The sequence below is a fragment of the Rhinolophus sinicus genome, linkage group LG07 (genome assembly GCF_036562045.2).
Source record: "Rhinolophus sinicus isolate RSC01 linkage group LG07, ASM3656204v1, whole genome shotgun sequence".
NCBI classification, from domain to species: Eukaryota; Metazoa; Chordata; class Mammalia; order Chiroptera; family Rhinolophidae; genus Rhinolophus; species Rhinolophus sinicus.
This window is the reverse complement of record NC_133757.1, coordinates 7,383,743-7,394,740: the sequence shown is the minus strand read 5'-3', so window position 1 is coordinate 7,394,740 and position 10,998 is coordinate 7,383,743. Positions and strand designations below refer to the sequence as shown.

The window sequence follows — 10,998 nt, the reverse complement described above, 5'->3', positions numbered from 1 at the left end:
GAAACAAAAGCATAGGTTAATGGTGAGAACAAAACTTAAACTAAAGTTTTGAGTGCAGCAGATGGTCAGTGAAGAAGACATCTAGATGTTGGGCTGGAAGTGTCTTCAGATGGAGTCTGGGCAGGTACTGGCAATCTGACAGACTCACCTGGCTTGCAGTTTGAATATCTCTGGGAATGCCATCAGGTGTTCTGGTGGACTTCCTGAGTGGCCCAGACAGTAACAGGTGCAAACATTGTTCAAACATGAGCTACTGTGGTGCTTTCTCTAAAGTTTATATCAAACTGTCCAGCTTTAGGTAGCAGGTCTTCAAGAAAAGGGCAGTTTGACTTCTCAAAGATTTGAAGTCAGAAGGGCCCCATCTGAGCTAAAGGCCAGTCCCAGCTCCAAGGTCTCTGTGGTAGACTGACTGCAACCAAGGTCCCAATTGTCCCTGTCTCCCTATGTTCATTCCCTTTACAGTATGACTTTGCAGTTTCTCCCAACAAGAGATGAGGTCCATTTACCCACCCTTGCATCTGGACTGGCCTTGTATCTTGTTTTGGCCAACAGAATATGGCAAAGTGATGGTGTACCCGTTCTAGTCTTGACTTCAAGAGGCCCTGCTAACTTCCACTTACTCCCTTGGATCCTTCAGTGGCCCTGTGAACACGCCTGGGCTAGCCTGCTGGAGGAAGGAAATATGTGGGCCAGTCATTCCCATTGACCCAGCTGGTAGTTGTCAACCCCCAGAAGGAGAGCCACCTAACTGAACTGCAGTTGACAGCACACACGTGAGGAACCCAGTTGAGACCAGGAAAACCTCCCAGCTGAGCCCAGCTTAAAGTGCTGACCCACAGAATTATAAGCTGAATTAATTATTGTTGTGTTAAACCACTACATTTTGGGGTAATTTGTCTCACAGAAATAGGTAACTGATATAGCCCCCATGGGAATAGATGGAAAAGAGGAGACTGCATCCTGAGAAAGAGGGTGGGAGCTGAGAGCCAGGAGTTGCCTGAAACCCGGAAGCCTTAGCAGGTAGGTCTTCGTTTGAAGGCCCCCAGAAAATCAGGTCCCAAAAGAAGATGGGGAGGGAAGGCACCTGGAGTAGTGCTGCAAAAGTAATAAGGACCAGTACACTCGGTTCACCATGGGGAATAAATAAAACTTTAATAATGGTGAGAAACGGGTTTTCCCATGTACTCTTTCCAGACACCCTGTTCTTCCAGGCAGCTGGCCTTCATCAGATCGCTGGGTGGATGCCTCGTGATATAGAATTCTGGTTCATTAGCATTAGGTCTTCAGGAAATTCTGCTAACTGGAAAAGATTTCGGTTGGTTAAGCCAGTGATGGACCGGTCCACTTTCTTTGTGGGGAAGAATGGTTTCAGATCACTGGGATGGTATGTTAAACATTTTTTTGGTACTTCTGACTTGAAAATTACATTCATTTTTATTTCTTGTCTTTTAGTGGTTTTGTTCTCTGCCTTTTCTCTCTTGTCTTGCGTGGCACCATCACAGTAATTGTTGTCATCTTCCTTTTTCCTGGCCTTGTCTCCTGCCATTGGGCCCAGGCCCCTGCCGGACAGAGATGAAGAGCTTCTATACCTTTCAATGGAAGGTAAAAGCTGATTATTTCTCAGGGCTCGAGCAAACTGCATTCGTGCTATGTGTTCGCTGATGTTGAGCCTCTCTCGACGTGGCATTTTGAACTCCTCTGGGGGTATGATCACCTTGGCCGTCCATGTTTTTTCTAGGGGCCCACAGATGGCACAAGATGAGGAATGTTGTTTCTTATATTCCATCGCCTGTTTGTAGTCTGAAGAGAGAAACTGTAGTTCCTTCAGCATCTTCTGTTCTTCCTCTTGCTTGTAAGTCAGAAACTTTCTTGATGCTACAGTGTGAACGCCACCTAGACGCTGGCAATGGGACAGGGATTGTTAAAATAGCCACCGGACAGGAGCAGGGGCACCACAGAAAGAATTAGCTAGTGGCACCTTCTCCCTTCATTGCTAAGTATGTCTGAGCCCTTGTGTAGTGGGAAATAAGGTGAATCTTTGGGGTCAGACAAGCCTGGAAACTTCCTCTTACTCCCTGCGATCTTTCAGTGGCCCTGTGAATACGCCTGGGCTAGCCTGCTGGAGGAAGGAAACATGTGGCCCAGTCACTCCCATTGACCCAGCTGGTAGTTGTTGACCCCCAGAAGGAGAGCCACCTAACTGACCTGCAGTTGACAGCACACGTGTGAGGAACCCAGCTGAGACCAGGAAAACCTCCCAGCTGAGCCCAGCTTAAAGTGCTGACCCACAGAATTATAAGCTGAATTAATGATTGTCGTGTTAAGCCACTACATTTTGGGGTAATTTGTTTCCCAGGGTTCAAATCCTGACTCTCCTTCTTACCTACTATAAATATGAAGGAATTTTATTGACTCACAGGACCACTGTGAGGTCTCTGGAAGACAACATATATGCCAGTAACTAGTGCTAGGTAGGGGCTCAGGAAATGGCAGCTCCCCAAATTTGTCATCACTTATACTTGTATTCCTAATTGGGACTTCGAAATAAGAGAGCAGTTTGCTATGCAAGCATGGAAGCCACTAGCAGACTCAGCCAACTCGAGTCACTGTTTGGGAGACTTTCGTCTTTATTGCTGAAGGTTTTGGAACCTTTGGATGTCCCTAGCCTGCCTGCCTTTCATGGGGCCTCCTTGTGTATCAACTTCAGGACATAGGATCTTACTAGGATCTCTTTCTCCAAGGGCGAGTATTTCCCAAGGGCAATGCGCGGGTCAGATCGGTAGGCGTTGGTCCATACCCTGGAAGGCAGAGAGGCACGTGTATTATTAGAACTCTGGGAAAAGTCTTCCTACTTCTCCCTTTGGGAATGGAGAACCTCACAAAGGGTGATTCTACATTAGGCTAGGGGCACTGTGACCTGGGTTTCTGTAGCTACGGGGTGGGCTTTTCCACTTGACCTTGGTCTGAGATGGAGGGGAAGGAATGGAGGGGAAACACAGGCTACACTCACCCCAAAGGTGAAGTGGAACATCGATCCCCTTGGCAGCACTGGGAGTCTTTATCCTGGAAGGAATTGCTTGTGTTGAATCGTCTGACTGGCATTCCATTCTTATTTGACTTCCCCTCTGCAGTCTTCTTTTCTTGGGCCCTTGGATCTTTAGCCCTCTGTTCTTCAATCTTCTGGCAGCCATTCTCCCATTTGCTGATCATACTCTGGGAACAGGCTAGGATGGGATGTGTCAATGCCTGGAGTTAATCTTTCTAAGACAGTGTCATAGGAACCCAAGGGACAGTCACAAACTCCTCTTACATCATAACTGGCTTACTTGGGGGCTATTGTGAGGTCTGAGTTTAGGTGTCAGATGATCCCCTGGGGTGAAATGGACACACACCACCATGCTCCTGGCCTGCTGGAGTGGGCTGGGTGATGGTCTGATCATGTCACTGCTACTTACAAGCCTATAAAGACTGCCTGGCTCTTTCGGGATGAAGGCTCAGACACCAGTCTCTCTCTCTGGTATTCGCTTGCTTCTCCAATCTTAGTTTCTCACGCTCCATCTGTGCCACTCTGTCCGTGGTTCCTGGAATAAGCCTCTAGCTGCCGTTTATACTCCCCACAGGCCTCAATTACCTTTCTCCCACTTGACAACTTGCTTGTCTTTCAGGGCCCAGCTCAACTGTTGCCTCCTCTGCAGATTTTCTTGCAGAGTAAATCATCCCTTTGTTTGTGTTCTCATCGCACTTCCTGTATCGTGCTGTGGTACTTTGCCACACATTGACTTGGTTATCTAATAAGTCTGTCTCTCCCTCTGCTCAAAAGCAGGCACCAACAGCATCTTATTTTTTACATTGTGGTTGTTTAGCATAGGACTTGGTGTAGAGAAGATGCTCAGTTTGCTGACTCAATAAACAATCATCCAGTTTCCCTGCCTGGTCAAAGGTGGCGTCAAGAATGTTGCTGGTGGGAATGAATATTGGCACAACCCCTGCAGAAAGGAATTTAGCAATATATGTCAAAAATTACAAATGTCTTTACCCTTTGACCCAGCAGTCATGTATAAAACAAAACATGTTCAAGGTCAGTCAATGCAGCTTGGTGACAAATGAGACTGAGCACTTTTCTGTTGGCCATTGAAATTACCCTTTGTGAATTCTCTAGTCAAGACTTTTGTCCATTTTGTTCTAATAAGTTTTTGTTTTCTTATTGATTGTAGGAGTTCTGTATGTATTCTTGAGATAAACCCTTCACCGGTTAAATATGTTGCAAATATTTGCTCTGACTCTTGACTTGCCTCTCTCTTTTTCTTAAAGGTGTTTTTATGCCAGCTGCACTCCAATTTATCAGTTTTTTTTCTTGATGGTTAGTGCTTCTCGTGTCTTTTTAAAAAATTGTTTCCTACCCGAAGTAAGAGTGATAATCTCCTATATTATATTAAATATACATTTATAATGATATTGTCCTATATCGTTCTCTAAAAGCTTTGGGGTTTTTTCTTTTGAACTTAACCTCATTGTCTTAACTCTAATGTTTAATTATTTTCCATCTCTTTTTCTTAAGTACATTTGCCAACTTATTTGTATAATGACTATCAAGAAGTGTGTGTGTGTGTGTGTGTGTGTGCACGCTCATGTCATATACAACAAGTCAGGGACTCTCCCCCCACTCGCCACATCTGTCCTTATTGTCACCTCCTGGGCTCTGACTCCCTCTGGTAGATTTTGCTGCCCAATGAAAGGTGGCCTCCAAAGTCCCACCAGCATCTCTTTGCTCCAGGCTCAGATTCTCTATATAGACAGCCCCCTTGGTTTATGGGAGAGCTGCTCCTTTTAACACTGCATCATATCCAGACCTTAACCTGAGAAGCTGTGTCCTTTAACATTCTGGTTCCTTCTACAAAACCATTGGCTGTAGGTAGACCAGCCTCCTGCAAAGGTCTAGGCCAGTGTATCTCTGATGTTATTGTGCATGTAAATCTGGATATTTGACTTATATTGGAAATGCGGAATTTCAGCCCCTGCTCCAGGCCTGCTGAGTCACAATCTACATTTCAACAAGTTCCCCAGTTGAATCACATGTGCAGTAAAGTGCAAAAGGCAGCTGGTTGGCCCCTGTGAGGACTCCAATAGTGCACAATCTGTGTGTTGATGCCCCTCGGGTCAGCCCAGACGGCTTGGGTCAGGATTCACACTGCTGTGCGCCAACCTGCTTTTAAAACCGTTTCCAGCTCCCTCGTCTCCTTCTTCTTAGCGTAATGGTTGAGGAGATGCTGCCTCAAATAGTTACTTAGGAATGGGGTGAGCTGTGTCCCTTTTTGGAACCTCTTTGAGAGGTTACCCAAAACAGTGGAACCTAATGGTAGGGGGAGACTTATTTCACACTTAGACCTCTGGGAAATGTTCTGGCCACACTGAGGTGTCAGAAACAGGTTCCTGATTCTTTTTTCTGTCCAAGGGGGAACAGGTTATTATCTGGAGAAGTTAAAGTCCCCGGCGGCTGGGCCAGGATGATGATATTCCTGCCTACATGTGTTTTTTATTTTTCCCACCAGAATTTCTGCTGGGTTTTTTGCAGTCTCACCAGGAGGACTCCCCCTCCCAGATGGAACCTATCCTATTGGAGGGCAAGCTGATCAGACAGACAGCAGGGTGCCAGAAGGGGTTCCCCACTAGTCCAATTAATGGAGACCATTGTCCAACACTATGTAAATTTCACCTCAATTTTAAAAATAGGGTCAGAAAAAAATCTGCTTAATAATAACACTTGCTACAAGAGAACTTAATTTTGGGTTGAGAAAAAAAAAAAGTCAATATGGGTGAACAACAGGGTCGACTGCCAGCAATGCTACTGTGATGTTAGGCTAAAGAGCTGGAAAAAGAAAAACATAAAAAACAAAAACAATCTCCTCTGAGAGGTGGTCTCCGGCCACTCTTTGTAACACGGTCTCATCCTTCACCAATCCCGCTGGTTTTCTTCATGTGTTTCTAGCAGTGGTTCTCAATGCGAGCTGCATTGGACTCATTCAGAAGCTTCATAAAATGCTGATGCCTGCGTCCCACACCGACAGATCCTGACGTGACCTATCTGAGGTGTGGCTAGGCACTGGGGTAGTTGAATGACCCCCAGGTGGTCCTACCCTGCATCTGGGTTAAGAATCACCACCGTGTATGACCTCTATTTATCTTGTTTATTATTATCTCACTTTTCCCATTAGAACGTGAGCTCCGAGAACCCAAGAACTTCATTTATTTTATGTATTGCTGTTTTCCCAGCCCCCAACATTGTCCCTGACATAGAGAAGGGACTCAAACATTTGGGGAATGAAAAGAAAACCTTAGCTAAGATGGCACTAGGTAATGAACCAGGAGATATGGGCCATGGGTGGCAAGATTCACCTCTGCTGGTGAGGAAGTAATTGGAGGGGGCTGAGGATTGGGCAAAAACAACCCTCAGCTGGTGACAGCATGCACCTGTAGGGTTGGTCTGCTCTGGTTGCCTGGCTGAATCGCTTACGTGAGGCCACACCACTGTAGGTAGAAGGGGTCTTCTTGGTGGCATGAGGGACAGGGCCGTCCTCAGGCAGGAAAAGGGCACATAGGAGAAGGGTTTTAAACTAACAGGAGAGAGAATTATTGCCATTCTCTGTTCTTACTCTCCTCCATCTAGATCTTGAAAGGTCTAGCCATTCTTGCAGGTGGCCCTGGTGGTGAGGGAAAGGGGGGCTCTGCCACATGGAGTAGGCTGGGAGCAAAGGTGTGGGGACAGAGTTCCAGAGAGCAGTTTCCAGGCTCTCGGCCTCCCATGGAAAGGTGCTGGCTCAGGTTAGTAGATGGCCATCAGCTGTAGCTAGTTGGCCATCAGCTCTAACCAGTTAGCCATTAGCCACTGATATAACTGCCATGGCTGAGCTAGCAAGTGCAGATTGCAGCTAGCAAGTGGAGTTGACTGGTTGGCAGAGAAGCAGATGGAGGATTGCGCATCGTGTGGAGCCTGCTTTCTGTGTCTCTAACCCAGCCGCCAGCGAGAATATAGTGGTATGAACCCTCTATCCATGGCTCTGTGGGTGTTCCTTTATGGCCTCAATATATCCTGCATTCCTGTGAGGGGAGTGGGACCAGAGACCCTGCATGACAAAAGGCAAGAACCAGGAGCCACACAGGGAGCCCCCAGGGTGGGTCACAGCCGGTGATGAGCTGAATCTTATGGTTCCATGCTTCTACTAACTGTGTCTACTTTCCTGAATGGTATGCCTGAGCTTTGATGGTTCCCATCTGGGCTTGGCCATAAGGTTACATTGGGCTGAAGGGAGGGATGGGGGAGGGAGAGTCATAGTGACTCAGGCCAGGACCCTGGGGTCTGCAGCAGTTAGGGGACGATGAGTTCCACAAAAGAGGACTTGGATGAAGTCCAAGAGGTCCAGCAGTCTTATGCTTGATGAGTCCCTCCCCTGCCAACCATGGAAGATCTAGGCTTGAGTTGGTCACTCTACAGAGGAAGAAACATCTGCGCCAACTCCTAAGAACAAATCAGGTGGGAAGAAGGGGTGGGCATTCCACCCACAGGAAAACAGCAAAGGCGGAGAGATCTGCAAGGGCCTGGTATGTTCAGAGAACTGAAAACACTTTGGCTTTGCAGGAGGAGAGGGAGTGTGGGGATGTAATAGGGGAAAGGGCCAGAAGAAAAGGCAGGCAAAGATCGCAAGAGCCCGTTAGGCCACATTGAAGAGCTGGCTCTCTTTCCACGGGAGCACAAGGCATACATAACAGCTTCCTTTGAAGGAGGTGGCATACTCAGCAGTTTAATTTTAAAAGACTTTAGTGAGGTATACTTTTCATACCATAATATACACCTGTTTGAGACATGTAATTCAATGATTTTTAGTAAATTCACCAAGCTGTGCAACTGTCTCCATAATTCAGTTTTGGAACATATCTATCACCCCAAAAAGATCCCTCATGCCTGTTTACAATTAATTCCCTGACAACTACCAGTATACTAGTCTACTTTCTGTCTCTACAGATTTGCCTTCAAATATTTTCATTTTAAAACGATCCCTTCCTTTCCAACTGTAAATTACCCTCTCTTCTTTGGCTTTCTGCTGTGGAGTAAGTTGAGTTTTTTGTTGTCCCTCTGTCACTGCTGAAGGCACCACTGTGTCCATGCCTAAGAAATCTGTCCTATTCCCTTGAAGCCGGAAATACGTGCCTGAGCTTATAGCTGGGATAATGCCTGAGTCCACTTGGCTTAATGGTTTCCCTGGGGAGTCGTGCTGCGGATCTGCTTAACTGTCCATAGGCTAACACAGAAATGACTTAGCAGTTCTTAGACTCCATCAGATTATGGAGGGAGGGTGTTAACTGTGGTTTCCCTTATCTTTAAATAACAACTTTCTGTTTTAGTCTGGCATGAAGATGGCGCCAGGCAAACCCAACCACGATTCTGCTGGTCCTACTACAACCAGACAAAGCAGGAGATAAGGGGATGGACAGCCTTCTTGTATTTAGAATGTTGCTTCCTGCCTCTCAGTCTTTCGGAAGTCTGGACACAAATAAAATAGGAGAAAAGACCTTTCTCCTTGGAGCCACACCAAGTGTACTTACATGTAGTACTTTACAAGGGAGAAGATTTTTCTCTGCATATGCTTCCTGCAGTATTCACACAGTCACGCATACATTCACGTGTGCATGCATGCATTCGCTTGAGCGTGCCCTCAGCTTGACCCTTGGCTAGATGGCGAGGGTACAGAGATGAACAAGACAGGTCCCTCCCTTGTGGAAGATCTCATGAAGTGGAGTGAGACAGGCGGATATATTGAAATCAATATATTTTCTTTATAGTACTTATTACTCTATATTTTTGGTTTTGTTTTGTTTTCGTCTTTTTATTAAAAATGTGTTTATTCTCTCTCCACCTGTTAGAGGGTAAGTTCCAGGGAGGAAGGAGCCTTTTCTTTCTTGTGCAAGGCTGGGAGAGCTCACAGTTGAACTTCCTGGTTCCCAGCCTGACTTGGAGAGGGAGCAAGTCCCACTCCTTTATGTCTAGAATATAACTTTATGCCAGAAACCCAAAGAGACAGAATTTGGGTAGGTGTAGGGGTGCCTGGTTATGGTGATGGCACCTGGCAGTGAATTGGTGTTGGTGAACTACTAAATACCATAGTTTCAGGTGGGTTATTTGATATCTCGAAAGTGCAAACCATTCTTCTTTTTTTTTTAAATAATTATGAATTGAATTAGAAATCAATGTATGTCCGTGTTAAACATTATTTAGGTTGTAATTTAAGTTGAAGTCTTTCTTATTCTGTGGTCATATAGTATGTCTTTCCTTCCTTTCCACTTTCACATTCCAAGTCTTGCTGAGTCTGGATCACAGTCCTTTCAGGCTGAAGATGGTAGTTCCTATAAAGCATTTTCCTGTGGGTGACCATCTCTACATATTTTGTTAAACATAGCATAGCTCTAACTTTCAGTGAGGTCTTTTTTCCTTTCCCCTATAATCATTTAAGCATGTGGCCTCTTGCTGCAATTCACTGTGTACAAACGAAGTTTGCTTGGGAGAAGACGGGATATAATTTAGAGAAGGCCCATTGAGAAACAACTACAGCTGTAACTATAGACCATGGCTTTAAGATATCCTAAGCATCGGTCTGATGGTTAAGCATGGAAAGAAATAAAATGAAATAAACATGTTAAATGTAAAAGCCAAAACATCACCATGACATTCCTCTCCTTAACGGGGTTTATATTTATGGTTTATTTTTCTACAAGTTTCTCCAAGAATGATATACTTGTGTGGACCTTATGCAGCAATTATTGGGGGGAAATATTCAACTATTCTAGAAGATGAGGAAACAGAAAAGAATGTTTGCTCTTCATACGCCAAGAAATATACATAGGTGGTGTTCTCCAATCTTTCACAATTTATACAAATGTGTTTTGTTTCGTGAAGTTTAGTAAATTCCTTCCCAGATATTGCAAAGTTCAATTATAGTTCTAGGGACATTTGTTTTAGGCAAATTAAAGCAATATGAGTTTTTTTAAGTGCATGGGAAAAATAAACAGTGATTTTGACCGTCACTTTTTAGCTAGACTTGAAGTATTTAGCATACAGGTTTTTGTCCAGGTCCTCACGTACAGAGAAGAAAGGTCTAGTAACTGCCCGTCCATGGCTGCTAGGGGACATTTGGCCATTGACAAAGGTGAAGACTGTTGTTCTGCAATTTCAGTTGATCTGATTCTGCAAGTACTTCAGAAAGAATTTCGACAACTCCAAGTAGTCTTAAATTCTTGAGTTTTGAATAAAATTTAAAACATTAATGTTCTCAAATGATATGGAACATGTCTACCAAATCAAATGCGGACAAGGAGGACAGAAGCCAGTCCGAGCCAATGTGAATGGCCACAGAAACACTTGGGTATAGATGTTTGTCCCATTCTCCCAAGACTTGATACATTATGCTTCAGCATAAATCACTGTCTTCCTTCTTAAGATGTATGCATATTTCTCCCTAATGTCTAATTAAGACAGAGAATTCCAAGACGTGAGAATAAAAGATTATCTGTTTTACAGCCCACACCCAAAGACAAAGCTAGCTTTAAAAAAGGGAGTGATTAACTTGAAATGCAAATAGCAAAAACAAGCCATTTCAGTCTTCTAACCAGGGACTGTGCACACCAGCAGTGGGAACTCCATGTTGTCGACATGACTGAGACCCGTAACGAGTCAGGGTCACACCAGCAGTGATCCATACAAATGAGACACAGAAGGAAGAGAAGGAGCCCAGGTGTCTTCATTTTGAGAAGAAATATATCACCTGTCAGCGAAGGGGTTTGTCCAGGGTTCAAGTCACTGCTCTGCCACTCCCGATGTGCGGGAGCTCAGACAAGGTCAAAGTGAGAAGGTGACTCAGATATAATAGGAAAGAGACGATGGGGGAAAACTATTGGAATTAAAGTACAAGGAGAGAAAGAGATGCTCAGAAGAGAAAACAACTCCTAGCA

General features: G+C 44.9%; 1 protein-coding gene across 1 annotated transcript; it reads right to left on the bottom strand.

Moving 5' to 3' along the window:
• Nucleotides 1–1,225: 1,225 nt before the first annotated feature.
• LG07H10orf120 (linkage group 07 C10orf120 homolog) lies at nucleotides 1,226–3,210 on the bottom strand. Its single transcript, XM_074338908.1, has 3 exons — nucleotides 3,011–3,210; nucleotides 2,723–2,798; nucleotides 1,226–1,900 (listed from the first exon to the last, which is right to left on the bottom strand). The coding sequence occupies exons 1-3, from the start codon at nucleotides 3,208–3,210 to the stop codon at nucleotides 1,226–1,228; spliced, it is 951 nt and encodes a 316-aa protein (XP_074195009.1).
• Nucleotides 3,211–10,998: the final 7,788 nt, after the last annotated feature.